General features: G+C 40.8%; 2 protein-coding genes across 4 annotated transcripts in view; one reads left to right on the top strand and one right to left on the bottom strand.

Annotated features, from left to right (window-relative positions):
* STK39 (serine/threonine kinase 39) overlaps positions 1 to 12,726 on the bottom strand; it is a 148,136-nt gene extending 135,410 nt beyond the window's left edge. For both annotated transcript variants that reach the window (XM_009666060.2, XM_009666075.2), the window contains exons 1-2: positions 11,602 to 12,726; positions 4,769 to 4,893 (exon numbers count right to left, since the gene is read on the bottom strand). The gene's annotated coding sequence lies outside the window, so the exon portion shown is untranslated. The remainder of the gene's footprint in view (positions 1 to 4,768; positions 4,894 to 11,601) is intronic.
* Positions 12,727 to 12,962: 236 nt separating this feature from the next.
* CERS6 (ceramide synthase 6) overlaps positions 12,963 to 19,016 on the top strand; it is a 133,914-nt gene continuing 127,860 nt past the window's right edge. Inside the window, exon 1 of one of the 2 annotated variants that reach the window (XM_068948688.1) lies at positions 12,963 to 13,330. In XM_068948688.1, coding sequence (XP_068804789.1) covers positions 13,161 to 13,330 — 170 coding nt within the window. In that variant the 5' untranslated portion in view covers positions 12,963 to 13,160. The remainder of the gene's footprint in view (positions 13,331 to 19,016) is intronic. The other variant, XM_068948687.1, reaches the window with a different exon arrangement.

Below are 19,016 nucleotides of genomic sequence, written 5' to 3'. Positions count from 1 at the left end.
AGGATTCACTGAGGCAACAGAAAGACTTAAAAAGCAGTAGGATGTATACACCACAGCTCAGAGAAGCAGGAAGACTAAGCTTGTGTTTTGGCTTAGAAATCTTGCCCCACCAACTGAGATACTGAGAATTTTACACTCCTTTATGTAGCTCTTTAAACACAGCTTATTTGTTAAACAGAGGCATCTTAAAATCAGCTGAATAGTCCCCTTAATGAGTCCTGAAGTCAAGGAGAATTAGAAATCTACAGCTACATGAAATGATGGAGAAGGCAGGAATCAGTGTGCTGAATCTCGAGGAGTCACCAGCTAACAATACTATAGCAGATCTATGTAAGCAAACACATCTAGTGACTTAATGGACAAAATTGATAGGATTAGAGTGATGCTGAGAAGCAGCTGATTGGAGTCATCTGTTTAAGAATGAAATGGCATTAAAAGTAGAAGGTCATAGGATTTAAGGATTAAGAATATTAAGTTTAGAAAAACAGCAAACTCAAAAGTCAAAGCTGCTATGCAGGGTTTTTTGGCATATTATCAATTACTGGAGCAGGAAGAGAATGGCATGTTATTGGCATAGCTATGTAGTTTGAGCCATGTACAGAGATGTGTTTGTTCTAATTGTAAAACCACTAAAGTATCTATGAATTAGACATCTTTTTAAAAGGCTCTAAATAGCTAGCCTGGGAAGGCAACGATCGTTCCCAGTCATGACACTGTCTCCAACCAACCCAACATTCCGGCACTGCCAGCCCAAGAAGGAGTGACTGGTACTTGCTATGCCATCAATTCTGATTCATGAGTGATGGGTTAAGTAAGCTACTCTTCTGTTGTTTCAAGCTACTAGAATGGGAAATAGCTGCTGAAGTGGCCCTTTTCAAGTTAAGAAACACAGTGCTGTGGACAAGACACTGATGTCTGCTCCTGCCGGGCAGACCATAAATCATCTTTAACTCAACCATCATCAGGTGCATTTCTCTTCATAGCTGCTTCACATGATCCCTGAATCAGCCAGAGGTACCACTGGAGCTTAGATTTATTTCCAGTGTAGCTGCCTCATGCTTCTCTGAAGTCAACAGGAACAAAGCTCAGCTCCTGATGGCCTTTCTGATGGTCCTTTTAGTCATTCTATTGCTCTGTTACCTAAGCCTTTTGCAGAATAAACAGCAAGCACTGAGGTAGATAAATAATGAAAAATGAGTTCTATTTAAAACACAAATGCAATTTCTGCTCATCATTATACACTCTTTATGGCTGGTACCTTTTTCCATCCCTGAAGCTGAAAATCTCAAGATATCAGTATTCACCTAATCCTTGCTTATGCTTGTATTTGCCTCATTCCATGTTGTGTTTGCCTAGATGACTTAAACATGTTGAGAATGTTGGTAGGTACACTGACTATCTTCAATATTTGTGGATGAACGATTTTTAAAGCATGTTTTAGTACCCTCCTAATTCCTATCTGAAACAGCCTCCATCTAAAAACTCTTCACTGTTTTCTCTCAATTCCTAGGCTGATTTGTAATGCAATCAGCATGAATCAAAGAGAACATATTAATTCTATGAGTGCAGTAATAAATAAACCTCAAATAATACTACAGCAAAAATATCCATGTTTACAACTTAAATTTAGTGAACATTGAGTCTGAATAATAACTGAGTAGAAAAATGGCCATATACACAGGAAAGGACAGAAGAGAGGCATTCAAGGGAAAAAGAAAAATGACTTAGAAAGCAATAAGAAGTTTAGAAAAAGAAAGCATTAACAAAAATCATTGATGCAGAAAGTCAAGGAAATAAACAGCAATTAGTGATTCAAATACCTAATTAATATTCTCATGTTACAAAAGAACACCTGCAAAGCAATGACTACTGGGTCCTTTTATAGTTATTGATCAGCAGGAGAGAAAGAAAAAGGAGAAAATTGCTATTGCCAACTACATTTTAAAAGAGTTGACAAATTGACACTAAGTGCTCCCTCACATGGTGAGTATCCACACTGACTATTAACACAGCCCATCCTTGTAGACACTTGTACTTTGTTTAATGCTTTGTGTTAGAGGTTTTAAGTCCTGGGTTTGTTCTTAATCGCACAATGGATTCTGTAAAACACAAATCAACACAATAGACTACATTTACCAAAGGGAAAGCAGCAAAGTATTTTCCTAATTTTAATTTTAAAAGTCATCAAAACTTAAGTGTATAAATGCTGACCACTTCTAAAGAGGATGAAATGTTTGCATTTATGAAGTGCATTTTTTCTTCTTTTCCTAATACTACAGAAGCTGAGTATATTGTATATTGTAGAGTGTAAAACCTTACAAGTTGCATGTAGGAGGTTTAATCCCAGGACTTTGTTTTGACCTCTGCTTTCAGACTGACTTATAAAATATTGTTGCAGTGAACTAAATAAATAAAACATGCTAGTTTTTATTACAGAACAAGGAAAATCGTACATATAGTGCAGCAAATAAACAGTATTATAACAGTTACTGTGACTTTAGCTATAACCTAAAGTTCTTTATTGACACTGAGGGGACCAAGTGCTACCTGTGTAGCAGAAAAAATGATTTATGACCCTAAAAAACATGCCAGAGCAGCATCAATTTTGCTTTATAGTGGAATATCAAACTAGAGACTACACAACCTTCTGATAAAAATGATAAAACCCCCCTTATAGAGCTGACCTCTAGAGGACTTAAGAAATATGACATGGGGGTTTCAATGTGATTTAAAGAAGTGGCATTTATTTAAAGAGAGGCAAATTATGAGAAGGCTTTATTTGGGAATGCAACACAGCTAGGTGTGTCTGGCTCCACTCATGGCAGCTTTTCACGCTGTGTTTGAAACTGTCCATCCACAGTAGGCTGCCTCACCTTCCTTTATGGTTTCCTGAAAAAATCTGTTACGATTCCACTTTGGTGCAGGAAAACGTCTATCCATAATTCAGGCAGTAGAGTCAAACAAACCCCATCTCAATTTTTCCATTCATAATGGCTGCAGTTTTTCTTCTCCTCTGAACCACAGTTGTGAGTGCTAAACAATTTCAAATGCAAGCTAAGATTCCATGAGCTATGGAAATTGAACTTTTAAGAAAAAGACTAAAGAACCTGAACTTGTTGCAACAAAAACTGAGAGAACTGACCTCATCTAAATCATTCAGGTTCAGTCAGAATCCTGTCAGAACAGTTCTTTCCATCCCCCATCTACCCCTGAGGGCAGAACAAAAATACATTGTACTTGATAATCAAATCCACTGGAAGGTGCAGCAGGATAAAGAAAGATTCATTTTTACTTTACTCTAACCTATGTCCCTCTAACTCCCTTTCCTCCCCTGCCCACAACACTTTGGGCCCCAGCCAGCTGGATTTTCATCCTCAGTTGATATCCTAAATGCATAGTTTGAAACAAGTGCATTGCGGTTGGAATTATTTCATTTATTTGTGTTCATTAGGGATTCTTATTTCTAGAACCAGCATTTTCTTCCTGAGGTTTAATTACTTGGGGTTTTAGTAAATGAAAATCCCTGTTGTTGATAAACAATAGCAAATAATGACACTGATAAGCATATTATTTAAAAGATTACATTTAACACTGTGATATCAATGTGTTTTTTTCTCTTTCCATGAACTACCTTTTCCAAGAAAGAGCCATTATTTTGACTGAAAATGAAATTAAAAAGAAAAAATTTAATGCCAGGCAATGTTAATTGATACTGTTCAGCAACCTTTATTTTCTTCGTTTGGAGTTACTCTCCTATTTAATTTAGCTGTCTTAACACAGACCTCACCCACCAGGGAAGCTCCCAACCTTTTGCAGCTGTATTTATTCTTGTCTTTTATGGACTTCTGGGTTAGCTAACAAAAAACAGTTTTCAACATCCATTTTATGTTTGTGAAGTTTCCAAATTATAGCTTAGGCCTCCTTCATTGTACAGAAGTAAAGGCTTCCTCAGAACTGTAACAAAAGCCAGCATGTAAGGAGGTGGGGCAAAGGCAGCTGCTCGCGCAAAAAAAATTGTTTTGCAGCAGTGCTGATCAGCATGTGGGTTTGGCATCTGAATTCGGTTACTCTGGAATGATGAAGGCCACCAACCTCAACAGTATTTATTGTTACCTGAGAAATAAATAAAATACTACATTTGTTCTGCGCACGGGAAATAACGCGCCCTGCAAAAAACTCTGCTTTCATAAAGTTGATTCATTGGCATATTTGATTTGTTCAGGTCAGTTTTTATAGAAATTCTTCTGATAGTACCACTAATCAGCCAAAACAGCCTTCTCTTTTGTTTTAGTTCTGATTGGTATGAAGTTCAAACGTATTTTGGTTAAAGCAAAATAGCAACAACCTGATGACAGTCAAACAGAAAATAATGAGCTCAGCCAGCTGCCTTTTCTATCAGTTTTCCTTTGAAGCTGGAGCCTAAACTCCCATGTACTTCAAATAGGGATGGATTGTACACAAATGATATAAAACCATAAAACCAGTATCTAGTATTTTTCTTATCACTACATGCATCGAAGAACTCTGGCTTCCAGGTTAAAAGACACAAAGGCTTTTCAGGTTTTGAATCTTTTCTAAACAGACGTTCTCAACACTCCATCTATATGTGTAGAATACAATTAGTTACGCTAAAAATATATTTCTAATAACCACTTCTTAATCCTGTTTGGTAGAATGCTTACATTGTTAGATCATGATATATGTATTATAATTTTAGAGCTGTATGTATTTGTAAGTATTTCTTGTGGAATTCACTAAGCTGACTTACCATTTTTGCATTCTTCTGTGGCGTTCTGTCACATTCTGCGGGGATGTCTGTCTTTGATGCATCCTCTTTACAATCTGTCTCACTTTATAAAGCAGGAGCAGTGTTAATCACACCAGCTTTCTCCCCTGCACAAGACAGAAGTAACCACGCAAGGTGAAATTGCATCTCTCTCTATCTCTCTTGGCATGAAATGCAATGGAAAAAACACAAAATAATCACCAAGCTATAGAGCTAGCTCAGCCTTTTCCATGCTAAGTTTTACTTCAGAAAATATGGTCTTTCTTACCAATAAGAAAACTTTTAATAATAGAAATGAAAGTCCATTAAAAAAAAAAAAAACGCTGTTGTGCTCTGGAACTGTGTAAAAATTGATGTTTCCAGTGTATGAAAAAGCCAGTACTGCAAATGTGTTTCTGATAAATGAAATCATAGTGAATCATAAAACAATTTTAGTGGGTGATTCTGAGCCCTATGAAATGGAAAGCCCTTCAAAAACTTGTCTGAGTTTGTCTTGCAGTTGTGGTAAATATCTCCGAAACATCATTATGGTATTTTTCTTTTAGCCTTCAAAGGTTTATGATTAATATTGAGATATGATGCTGCACCAGTACAAGTACGTCAGCTTATTTGCTGTGAATTTTTATAGTCTGGTAACAAAATGGCTATCCACCTTTTCTGGTTGGGGACCTAGTACACACAAATACTGGGTTCTCAGTATTCAGTTTATTCATTAAATAGTGTAGTAGTGGCTACTGAATGGATTTTCCAGGAGTGTCCAACATTAGTTATAATGATTACACTAAATTCCATGGGAATTCTCTCTGTTATTGCAAACGAAAGAGCAGTGAGATCAGCACTGACACCGAAAATCACACTTGTCACATTTGGTGAGTACATGAGAGACGGCTGAGGTGGTCAGCTCTTTTCTTAACAGAGCTCAGGACAAATTCATTTGGATTCCGGCACGTGTCTACTTCCACTTGAGCATGTTTACTGGCCTACTGCACAAACTAGCACAATCATTCTTACTCTATATTTATATTACACTATTTGCGCAGCCTTCCTATACCCGTATAAGGAAAGATGTGTGGGAGAACAAGCCCTCCCTTCTTCTATGCTGGACGCTTGGACTGACATTTATAAATCTTCAGTTTTTTAAATCAAAAAGACAGTTGTCAAATAAGCCACTGGTTACTCCCAAAGGTACTGTGGATGATAATAAATGGAAAGAATGATAAATGACTAGAGAGGTTTTGCTGGTGTGTCCATCTTGCTGTGCATTGACACAGAACAGCTATTAGCCTGGTGTAACTAGCCAATTCAGCAGGGCGTGCAGCAGCTTCGGATTTCAATAGAGAGACAAAGGCTCTAGAGAATACAAATAGGCTGCAACCACTAATTTGAATAGGAGTCTAGGCATGTGTGTAACCACTAGGAAGGGTAAAATGATGACACAGGACATTGATTAAACCTAACATTAAAATCAAGGCATTTAATTGTTGTATATGATAACGCAATAATAAGATATCACTTATATGCACTATCTGGCAGACAATGTATGGTGGTGTTTTTTGTTATTATAGGAGGAATAAAAGAAGTGCCATTATCACACTGAGTGGAAGAAAATACTTTTTTTCTGCTGATTAGTTACCCAACACGAACTTGCAAAAGGAAGAATACACACTGGGACAGAAACAAAGCTTTGAAAAGGTAAAAGGTTGTTCTCTGCATTTTCCTACCCACAACTCCAGAGAAAACAGAGAAATGCAATATTATAGTTCAAATTCAGAGAATGTTTAAAACTGTACCTAATTTACTATATCAGTGCCCATAATAGCTACGCTCTAGTAACAGAGGGGAGGTACAAGACTGTGTGTCAGCCTTCTTTTACAGAGTTATGACTGCAGTTACAGGACACAGTAAGTTGCTACGTTCACTACAGAACATAAGCAATGCTATAGTTAACCCAGCAAGGAATGTGTCCCATTGAGTTGTTAATTTAATTTTCTGGTACCTTTTCCACTTAACTGGTATAAGTGCAATAATACCTTACCTATAATCTTGAGAGCCTTGGAACTATCAGTATAGCTATGGAAACCTTTAATGAGTATCTAGAGTTTTAAAAGATATACTTGTATCACGCAGCTGTGATATGTCTGATTTTAACAAACCCTTTGATTTCTATTTTACTTCCAATTCACTTAGAAAGTGAAATAGACTTAATTTTACAATGTCATTCCAAAATGAAAAATGGATGCTTCAGTTTGAAAATGTCAGAATAATATGCTTTAAGATTTTGGGAGATGAAAACAATAATTTCACAAATTCAGCATGAATTCAGTGATCGTTTCAGTCAACTCAAACCTACTTTTCTGGTGAAAAAAAAATTCTGCCCAGCTGACCCTGCACAGCCGTGAAGTTAAGTACAGCAAAATTTATAGGGAGGACATTCAAAACTATGTAATAATAAGAAAATAAAAATATTTTTCCAGCAAGTTACCTGTCACTTAGCTCCCAGGCAAATAATAGTTTACATTTATGTGGGATCTTCACCCCAAATGCTGCACAGCAATTGCTTCATTCATGTGTGAATACAAAGTGTTAACAGATTACTAATGTAACAGCAACACCAAAGCAGCTTTGAACAAAAAGCTGAGATGACAAGGTGAATGTTTTTCTGGGTGGAATATGATTACCTTGGAAACTGGCTGAAGATGATCAGTAAGTAAATGAATTTTGTTCTAACAGTATATTTTCTAGAGTTCTCAGGATCATGCTTGCAAATACAGTAAATAACTCCTGGGCTGCCAGGAGTGGATCAAAAAATCTTGCAACGATGTGATACAAAGAACTGATCTCATGAAAACTCACACTGTCGATGCAAATTTTCAACAGGTTAACTTTGTAGTAGCTGACTTTTTATACCAGATCAGCTCTCTAATTCCGTGCAGGATCAGGTATTGTCCCTCCCCTCACAACCGACATAAAGCTGACACAGACTCCATATTGCATGATGTGATCTGTTAGTGCACAGATTTTACTGAATGTGGAAAGAAGGTCTGGCTATTGAAAGTCCCTGTTCCAGCACAGCACTCATGAGTCTGCAATACTGAATTGTTTGCAGTTCATTAGTAATTTGCAAATCTGCACGCTGAAATAAAAAGCAGTCACTTTATTGTGGTAAGTGCTATTCTGGTCAACGCAGAATCTATAGCTGTTGGGATGTGTGCCATGAGCTCTTAGCTGGAGACTGCTTCCTTAACCACCTAAAAGAGAATTTCTAGAAGCTGTCAAAAATGACAACTCTTTTACTCTCTCCAGATGCTGAGGAAACAAGATCCATACAGATCCATGCTGGCCAGCAATCAGAATAGTAATTTTGACTGCCTGAAAGTTTGAAAAGTCTCTTTACTAGGCAAATTATAATATGACTCTACAGCCCAAGCCTGGCCTCATGAATAGGTGTGAAGTGAGTGTACTTGAAATGCCAGTTAAAGTGTAATGCAGCCTATCAAGTTTGACTAAGTGAGAAAAAAAAGAACACTTTTTTCTAGCAGTCTGTCTATGCTTAGAGCTGTGCAAACCAAATGACAGATTTTCTTTCGGGACAATTCAGTTACAATTGTGCAGAAAGTTCTGACTACTCTTAGTTTGAATAGGGTTTAGCTCAATTTAGTGTAAGCTCAGGAGGTTAAGCGACACTGAAATACAGTGGACTATTGCATTATAATTATTTGTAATGTACACTTGGGCACACTTTCTTTAAATCTAGAGCAGGAAGCCAAACAAAAGTGGACAAGGGAGAAAATTCTAGGCAATTACAACAATGGCTCTTTTTTTATCAACATCAAGCATGGATACATATAGAGAACTTGTTCCTTCTGACCAGTCCTCACAGAGCAATTCCACTTCAGGTCTTCGCTTTAACTGGGGTCTAGCACAAAGCACAAACCCTCCTGAGGCTTGTAAACTTTTCTTTCAACTAGAACTACTTGTCCACAGATCCCTTCACAACAGCCAAAATAATTACCATAGCATGTCTTCCCAAGTGTCAAAACTTGCTTGCCTGCCAAGATAAAAAATTCAGACGATTGTGAAGTGATATAACCTGGGGATACCTGCTGTAATGATGTATTTTAAGCACTGTTACGTACAGCTCTGCTACTGACTTGAATTCGGGGTATATCAGTAGTTGGGTGAAGTGACTGGTTTCTTCAGATTAATACCAACCCCACACAGGAGTCAGGACTGATCTGACCAGCCTGGCATAGCTTTCAAAAAGAAGACTGCTATTCTGTTAGTGGGGTTTTACTTTTTAGGTGAAATTATTAGAAAACCTGGCAAAACTAACAGCACCAGAAACTGGAAGTCCCCATCTCTCTTGGGATCAGCCAGCAGTGTTAGAAGCATGCAAGCTCAGGGCCTAGCCTCACACTGCCGCTTCCCCTGTGCAAATAGTCCCCACACTCCCCAGGAGGGAGCAGAGCAGCCAGGCAGTCCTTGGCCTTTCTGCTAGGCACGTTGCTAGCTAGTGGCCTAATGATACTGGCCTACAGAAATTGGATTGGCACCACTACTTCTGCATAGGACAGGCACAGCCATCACTTTTGGTGAGTAACAACCTGGTTAAGATTTGTATAACAAAAGTTAGTCTCCAAGTATTGCATATATATATATATACACATATATATATAGTCCGTATATTATCCAGTCCATTAAATGAACAGGCCCACGTTCTGATCACAGTTCCCTGTTGGTAAGCCTGGCATTACTCCAGAATTACAGCAGACTAAATGAGATAAAGTCTTTGGCCCATTGCTTTCAGTTTTTAGCAATCCTTTAAAATCACGAGGTTTTGCTGCAGTTTTTCCTTTTTTGGTTGAGGAACTCTTCCAGATGGCCAGCAGCATGGCTTTTCTTTGTGTCTGGGATCTAACCTGGCTTTTTGATGCTACAACAAACAAGACACATACCATTAAGTCCTTTGTTTTGGAACAGCCCCTCTGCTGTCATTGACTGAGGTCGCAAACTGATGATGTGCAGTGCATCCATTTTCTCCTTCTCTTTTTTAGAGCAGAAATGGAAGTTCAGTAACCTTTCGGGAATTTGCACTTATATTTTTGCATAGTTATTTTTAATGCTTGTATATTCCAAAGAGTACACAGAGCGCTTCAGCTGGGGCTTTTGAGGAAACATTTTCACACTTTTATATTTTTTTGCCAAGTTTTAGCACCTTCTGGGAATAATTTGCTTTATAGTATGAGATCACAAATGAAACCACCCTTTTTTATAGACTACTGGACTCCCTTTTTTTGATATAACAGTTTTGGAGGAAAGAGGAACGATCCTGTTAACATCTCCCTCCAAAGCACCACAAGATTCAGGCATTCTCATTCCACAGTCTTCTCTTGGCCACTCTTACATAATTGCTGCTACAATTTGAATTAAATTAAAAGCTTCTAATTGATCATGCTTCCAAATGTTTCTGAAATGACATTCTTTCTCAGATATACTTAGACATCTGTTGTCCTAAACTAATTTTCATCTGACACAAAAGCCAATTATGCTAATTGTTCAGCAGGAATTAACCTCTTATTCATCATCATATTATTGTTGTTGCTAGATCCACTTTGGAAAGATATGTTTCTTTTATATATCTGTACATAAGCAATGCCAAGCCTCAGTAATGTCTAGGAAATAGCTACTTCACTATTAAGAACTAACATATATGTTGAAAGTACTTTCTAACTGAAATATTTGAAAAAAAATAAAACAGGTCGCAGAACAATGATAACAATTATCTGATTAACTTTCTTCTAAACACAATTATCATTAATGCAGCAAATGGTTGTCTACATATTGCCAGCTATTAAAATGACATCTAAAGAGCTTTTCATCAACAGAATTCAAAGTTTATGCTTCTGAGGTCATTCGGGGAACACATATGCATATCTCCATTTAAGACAGGTTTATGCAAATGCTTTCAGAAACTGGAATGATCTGAATGATTTGGCTATTGTCACTGAAGAGAGGCATAAGGGTACGTGTAGGAGACAGTTCTGGTGTTTGTGAAACAGTTGGAAAATGAACGACAACAGGGAGTTCTAAGCCTGAAGAAATGTGATATATAGCTACAAAAATAAGCAAAAGAGAGGTGGGAAATATTAGCTAGTCAAGTTTTGGTCTGAGTACTGGCCAAAACAAAGTCCTGTTGATTTATTTGTGCAAAGAATTCTCTCTCACACTCAGAAAATCATTATTTGTAAGTAAAGAAGGCTGCATCACAGCCATACAGCTCCCAGCATCAGTTTCCCCTCCAAACTGAAATCACAGCAAAGCTCTGAATTTTGACAGCTTGCTTGTGTCAGAGATTCATAGCAGTATCCTGAGATGATCATGTATAGGTTGGAACCAGCGGGGATTAGAACTGAGTTCAGGGCTCAGATGGGCACAGCAAGTGCCACGCTCACCTCCTCACGGTTCAGGAAGAAATGAGGGCAAGCACATCTGACGGTGGTGCTACAGCCCACACTTTCTTTTATTTGAAGGACCAGGTGTCCAGGGAATAGTTTCCAGATACCAGCTCTTTTCTCTCTCCCCACAAAGCAACCACAAGGACTGAATTAGGGTGTTTATGGATATTTAGCATGTTGACTCAGAACTAAAGCAGAATCTAGTGGCAGATTCACCTGCATGATTCCTCAGATATCCTGTCACAGCATTCCCTGAAACATCCCCGAATGCCCTAGATGGAAGTTCCCTTCATATACATAAATAGTTTGTTTTGTTTAAATCTGTATACCGCTTTCACAGTGTCAGACTTGTGTGTTTACCTTAGAATTTTCTTCAGCACAGAGATGTCAGCACAGATGTGAGGAGCTGTGTAATTAATTTTTCAGTAAGGACAAGCAGAGTCAGGGAAGAACAGCAAGCTAGCAGAAAATCTGAAAGTAGGATGATAAAATTCAGGAGTACGTCTTCTGCGGAAGTCAGTCAGTTCTCTTAGTATTAAGTGGCCAACAGAGACCATGATGATTCAGGGGAGAAAACCAAAGTCATCCAAAATAAAGCGAGGCAGTGCAGAAAAAACAGTGATGTTTCAGGACCACTGTATCTACTCCTGGAAGTAATTTTATCCAGGCCTAGAACACCCTATCTGTAGTCCAGAGGCTGAAGCTACGCTATGGCATGTTAGTCATCTTTGCTGTAAAGTCCAGTGGAGACAACCGTAATTTTCTTCTGAATGTAGACATGGCAAGCCTGAGCTAACGAGAGAGAGGAGAGCAGAATGTCTGCTTATAGGAAAATGAAAACTGCATGTAGCTTGCCTCTACTGGGACTGGGCAGTGAGATAAGTAACTGAAAATAAACAGCTATGTAAAGAGAAAAAGGTGTTCTTCAGTCAGGAGTGCGTAGCTGTAGTGGTTACCTCAGTTTTGTGGCTGGTTAGTGGTGTGTTCTCCGGCACTTTTCCATGCCTCGTTTACACCTGTTTGCTGTAAATGACTATGGGATTAAGTCATTAAGTGTTTCAGTAGGTCAGAACAGTCCAGCTCCCATTTAAATGCCTCAGTATGAGACTGCAAAGCATGATACTCCTCTCAGGTGTCTTGGTGGGGGAACCCAGGTTCAGGCTCTGGCAGCGGATCACACAGTGAACCCGGCGGTTTTGCAGAGTTCAGAAGTGGGAGGCTTTTTATTGCTGCCCTCAGCTTTTAAAAATAGCAACACCTTTCCCACGTTCAGCGTGAATTAGAGATCTCGAGAAGTAACGCACTCTAAGTAAGTCTTGCTTAACTGTGGGAGGCAATATCGGAGCCGATAACGTTGGCGATACGTTGAAGGCGATAACGTTGAGGAGGCCCGTTTAGTTACGATGCTGAGCCAGCCCTGACCCGGAGGCTGCCTCTCTTAAGCCGCTGCGGACAAGCCCGGCTGCGGTAAGCGCCGCCGCGTAACTGCCGTTTGCAGGGCGTGGGGCGCTTCTCCTGGCCGGCGGGCGGCCCATGGCGCCCTGCGGGGCCGCCGCGAGGCTGCCTGGCGGGAAGTTTTGGGGAGCCCTCAGGGCGGCGGGGCAGCTCCCCGGCGGGCAGCCCGCCTAACGGCCGCGCCGCGCGCGCGCTAACGGCCGCGCCGCCGGCGGGCAGCGCGCGGGAGCCAATGGGGGCCGGCGCGGCCGTGTGACAGGCGGGGCGGCCGCTTCCCGTGCCGGGCGGCCGGGGCGGGGAGCCAGCACAGCGCGCCGCTCGGCAGCATCATCGGCGGCTGCGGCGGGGCGGACACACGCCTCCATCCTCCTCTTCGCCGGCAGCCGCTGGCGCTCGCACGCGCCTGGCGGCGGTGAGGGAGGCGGGCGGGCAGCGCGGGGGGCGCCGCGGCAGACAAAGCAAAGATGGCAGGGATCCTCGCCTGGTTCTGGAACGAGCGGTTCTGGCTGCCGCACAATGTCACCTGGGCCGACCTGAAGAGCACGGAGGAAGCCACCTTCCCGCAGGCGGAGGACCTCTACCTCGCCTTCCCCCTCGCCTTCTGCATCTTCATGATCCGCCTGCTCTTCGAAAGGTAACGCAGAGCCGCCCCGCCGCTGCCCGCTCGGCGCGGCGCGGCGGCTCCGCGGGCCGCGCAGGCTGCCGCCCGCCGGGGGCAGCTCGCCGAAAACGCTGCCGAGAGCCGCGGGAGCTGCCGCCGCCGCCGCGGGTCCCTCCTTCCCCCCGCGGCTGCCGCCTTCGCTCTCGGCCCTGCCGGGCTCTGACGTTCTCCCGCCCCCCTCGGCCGGTCACGTAGCGGGGCCGGGCGGGCGGCGGAGGGGTCTGAGGAGGGAGCCGCGGCTCCGGCTGCCGGTGCCCGTGCGGCGCGGTGCGGGCGCTAGGAGGCGAGGTGTCGACGGGGACGGGCGGCGGCGCTTCACCTGCGGCGCGGCCGCGGGGCCTGGGCCGGGAGGGGAGAAGGGCCCTGGCGCCACCTGCGCCATGGCCGCCCCCCCCCCCCCACCTCCGGGCAGCGCCCGCAACTACGGCTCGGCAGGGCGGGAGCGGGTGCAGCGGGCGGGCAGGGCGCCGCGGCGGGGGGGGTGGGGGAAGGGGGGCGCCGTCCCCGCCTGCCCGCGGACACGGGAGCGTCCCCACAGACACGGGGCGGGGGGGTGGGTGTTTGCCCATCCTTCCTCACGGGGTCTCCCGCGGAGTGACTAAATTGTGGGAGAAACGAACTGCTAGAAAGCGCTCGTTGCCCTCTGTGCAGCTGTAAGGTTAGGGTAAGTTACACTGGGGGGCAGGATTTGTCCTTTTTATTCTGCTGCTGGAGACCTTCCATGCTGATGCTTTGTGATTCAGGAAATAACGTGCTCTGTGGCTAAGAGCAGGATAGCTGCTTTTAAGTGTAAACGTCAGATATAAACGTGAAGTTTAATAGTAAGTAGGAGCGTAAAATTAGGTTGCTATTATGTGGCTAAGCGGAATTTTGCTTGACTAATTTCAGTGGTAGCAATGTGAATAAGCCATGCTATATATTGGAAGTACTCCAAATGCTATCTGGACTCAGGATCTCAGGGGAGAAACAGTCCTGGTACTGTTCAGCATTAAACTAAACTTGCTATTTTGCAAAACATGCTTTTTGAATTGTGTGATCACAAGTGTATAAATATATACAGACATACATATGTATATTTAAACAGGGCAAATCACACTAGAGGTTGTTCAGAAATAAATACTGATTTTTTTTTTTTGTGAGCCTTTCCTTATGTGTATTTAACAGAGGCCACCTTTAATGGGGTAGCAGTTGAAGTGAAGCAGGTTGCTCATTTGTGCTCAGTTCTCTGCTGCCAAAAAAGATAGTACTCACTTTATATGCATAGAACAAAAGAGTGGTTCTGTATATCAGTACCTGCATATTTTCAGTGCTGTCTTCTTAGGTAATGCTATTAGGATAGTCAAGAAGGATAAAGGAAGACCAGTAATTGTTACATACAAAAAAAGACTATCAGGATAGTTTAGAAATTATAAAATAGCTGATCTGACAGGTAGAACTCTATTTACGTCTCCTAAGCATTCACTTGTCCTTGTTAGAATTTGGTGCCTGGGCTTTTCTGAAGAATTTGGCTGTTTTCATTACCCCGTTGAGAATACAAGATTTATTTTAAAAACTAAGCTGTCGTGGGCTGTTGTTAACTTCTGTGTTGCTTTACAAATGTTCCTGTCTTTTTAGTAAATATGTAATCTGCCTGTAAACTTGAGGTTATCAAAAGTTGATTTAAACAGTGATCCTGAATTAAATACTGCAATATAACTACATTTTGAGTTCCAGGTATCATTTCGATAATGTCAGATAATTAGTTTGAGTTCTTCCTTCGCACTTTCTACAGTATGTACTTTTATAGTGCCAAAAGTAGGTGCGTGATGTTGCATATCTTGCCGTCTAGAACTGCAATACGTATCACAGCAGGTCTGAGGTGGAAGACAGCAGGTGGAAGAACAGTTAGTCAAGGAGACAATTTAAATGTAAACTTAGAATCATCTTGTTTCTGCTTGTTCTGATGTGGCTATTAGTGTTAAAGGAGCTAGCCTGATTTATTTCATTGTGTGTGCCCATGCCCAGTTATTTTCCTGGGTTATTTTTGTTCATTTAATTAAAGTCACTTTTTGTTTTACAGTACATTCGTGCATAAATGTATAGTTATGCAGAGGAGAAAATCAGTATGTTTTCATAACGCTTTTCTATTCTATAGGTTGCTTTTGAAAGTCAGCTCTGGAAATATGTGCTGTTAGCCTGATAGTACGTGGTAGACCTCTGAAGAGTTTTTATTAGCAGTTATTGGAGTCTGCGCTTGTTACATTTTAATTTTAAATCAATTACAAAACTCCACTATGAGAGGAGGATCAGGCCATTTTGTGTGAGATTAATCCACAGAACATGGTACGATTGTAATTTTTAATACAGAGCATTTTATTAAAGCAGGCTGAGCAAAAGTGACTGGACCTGTTTCCACTGATCAAAGCAGGAGGATTGTCTTTGACTTGAATGGGGGAAAGATCAAACCTTATTATTGCTTATTAGTAATTCATTTTGTCGGAGCTCTGCTTCGTCTGTTGAGAGCAACAGAAGTGCCTCATGCACATCATTAATTAAAGGCTTGCAGTTCTTTCAATTGGTAAAGCTATCTGAGATCTGGAAAGGAGAAGAGAAAGGTATCTGTGAAGTTGGTAACTTTTCATTGTTTTCTTCTGTATATAAAAGCAGCTGCTTTTTTTTTTTTTTTTTTTTTTTTTCCCAAAACTCATGTTGTGGATGGCTGATGCTGTATATGCTACATCTTGGAACAATTTTTTGGAGATATGTTGCAGTCCCCTAGTTTTCCAATGGGAGCATTTAAAAAAGCAAACAAAAGTAGATGCTGTAATATGTTAAAGGAATTCTAGGTCTACTTCAAATCTATGACTGTACTGCAATATTTATAGCCTCAATGTATTCTGTTTTGTTTTGTGAGATACCTAAAATAGGTGCTGTTACAATTCTTTATGCTGATAGATAAGCAGCCACAGAATGTTGTTAAGTAATGGACATAAACTACTTGATCAGATTTTTCTAACTCCTTCACTGTAGCTGACTGCTAGGCTGTTAGAGCAGTATGGTTTTACCTCCCTTGCTATAAAGAGTGTCTGACATCATAAGTCTTCACAGTAATAAGAAGTACAATTCAGGAGGTGCTGTGATTTTGACTTCGCATTTCTTTGCTTTAAAATTTGCCGTGCTAGAGGTTAGACGTTAACTTTGTTTATATATATTTGTGTGTACATGTTTGTGGGTGCGATTGAAAAGATAGCAGTTGGAAATTTTGTTCTGTGCGTATTTACCTAACATTAACAGAGTTGCGTCTTACTGTTTTTTTTTTGTTAATAGCTTGATGAATTAACTAGCCAAGTTAAGAAAAGACACTTCTGAAGGTATACTTTTTTTTTTTTTTTTTTTTTAGAAAATCACTTTTACTGATTTCTCTACCCTGACCAGTAGTCTCAGAAGAAAGCAAAAAGTAGATGAGAACATTAAGTGTATGCTGAATCGGTTCAGCAGCTGGATCTGATGATGAGTGCTCTAGAAAGGAGCTTTGCTCTAAGGCATAATCTCATAACTGTGAGATTTAGTGGATCTATGTGCTGAGGCCATCATAGTTATGGATGAGGTGCTAAAATACCTTAATAGCCTTTTTTTTCTTTTCCCTTCCTTGTCATTTATCTCCTTTTTTTAAGCAGAAACTACATTTTAGAAAACTATAATAGCTAAGCACAAAGATAATGTCACCCAGTAATTTGGAAGATGGAATGAGGTTAGCTTTGCAGTGGTAAGTGGGGACATATTTCCTCATAGTATGCATCTATTTTGTGTTTCTTAAAGGCAGGTAAGCAGTTAAGGAACCCTCCTGCGCTATAGGACACCTTCAGCTCTAAGAGGACATAAGTGCATGTATAATACCAGCTTTTGTCTCCCCAGATTCTCTCCAGTTCTAGTGTGTAGGCAAGATAGGCTAAAGCTCGATTGAAACTGGTCTTGGTAGTAGTAGGATGTTGTAGTTTTGATTGGCCTAAAAAGGTAAAGAAGCATCTGTTATCCTAGACAAGTACAATTTTTCTCCTCTCACTTTTGGGACCCTGATCCTGTAGATCTTCTCTTTCTGAGCTAAACCTTGCTCTAGGAAACAGCCTTTCCCATTTTCCCAAGCATGTCCTCTGTGATCCAATCTCATCTGGAGAGGCATGTGAGTAAATGAAAACAGTGTTTGCTCCAGCAGTCGGTGTGCTTGTTTTACACAGAACAGGAGTTTAACACTCCTGCACTTTAGAGCTCTTTCCCAAGAGAGTAGTTGACTGAATCCTCCAAAAGAAGTGCTAACTAAACATGTTTCTGGCTGATCCAGCAATCTTCTGTTTCTGTCTGAGTCAAGTAACTAGATATTACTGCTTTCTTTACACTTGGCTTGTGTTTTCAAATTTCTCATTTCTCATCTTGGTACTATAGTTGCAATATACTTTCTTCCCTGCACCTTGTAAGCAGCTATTTGAGTTCAGATCTGATGACATGGCTCCATAAATCAGCCAACTAAGCTTCTAATGCCTTTGTTGTCCTCTGACATAGGGGGATATCTCAAAGGGGAAGCTGGTATTCCTCATCTGATGGAATGGCTCATATGATCACGGGTAGCTTGCTTATAAGTAGGAACAGCCCTCCAGCTGCTCTGATTTAAACTGAGCCAGCCTCATAGTTTATGGTAAGCCAGATCAAGATATTCTAAACATTAAGCGTATGGAAGTTCATGGTTTTTATATGATAGCTTGCTTTTCTAATGATAATGCAGCCTCAAAAGTAACCTCAACTGACTTTCAGTTAATATGACACGGTCTAATTCCTAGTGGGTCAGGGTACAATGAGTATATTTTTTTTTTTTACTAACTATGTAAATTCATTCAGATGGCAATACATGTAAGCCTTGCAAATGTTGCTGGCTTGTGGTGTATATATACAAATTTGATTGTCACAGTCCCTAGTATTGGTGCTTTCTTATGACAACAAGAAGGCTAGAGTACATAAAAAATTTGGAAGAGGGAATACAAACCTGATGCATTTCCAGCAGTCCAGAACCTCTCCTGCCAGGTCAGGTGAGGAAGGGATCATTACTTTCATCAAAAGCTGTTTGTAGGTTGTGATATTTGTAGATTTCATGCTCTGCTTCCTGTGTATTGGTCAGGATGTGATTATTCACATATAATTCGCTGTGTGTAAGTAGAGGCAGATAGATGTTCGCTGTCTTTTTTTATAAGACAGTCTGTAATGTCTTATTTGCTTGAACAGTATTTGATACATACAATTTGGTCAGAATTGAATGGGACATTGAGACTGATAACTTCATTATGAGAATACAGTCAGTTAAGGAAAATAATAACTGGACAGCTATATCTTTTTAAATTTTAAACCAGTTTCTTTCTGAAATAGTAACATTAAATAGCTTTAAAAAGCAAATTTATATCACACTGATTGTGTTCTCCATTTCTCTGTTTCTTTTGGTTTTTTTCTTTATGTAACCTGTTTTTGTTTCCTAGGGTTGCAATGTTTGGATTTCAGTCTCTAGTTCAGGTAGATATCTCAGAGCAAAACAACTGTTTTTCCCTGCAGAGTCATTATCTGTCTTGGCATGGATGGATCTCTGTCTTACCAGGCTCTGATTGGCATGGTGTGCATTCACTCACATTGATTGTGCTTG

The sequence above is a fragment of the Struthio camelus genome, chromosome 6, assembly GCF_040807025.1.
Source record: "Struthio camelus isolate bStrCam1 chromosome 6, bStrCam1.hap1, whole genome shotgun sequence".
NCBI classification, from domain to species: domain Eukaryota; kingdom Metazoa; phylum Chordata; class Aves; order Struthioniformes; family Struthionidae; genus Struthio; species Struthio camelus.
This window is presented reverse-complemented; position numbering and strand designations above follow the sequence as displayed.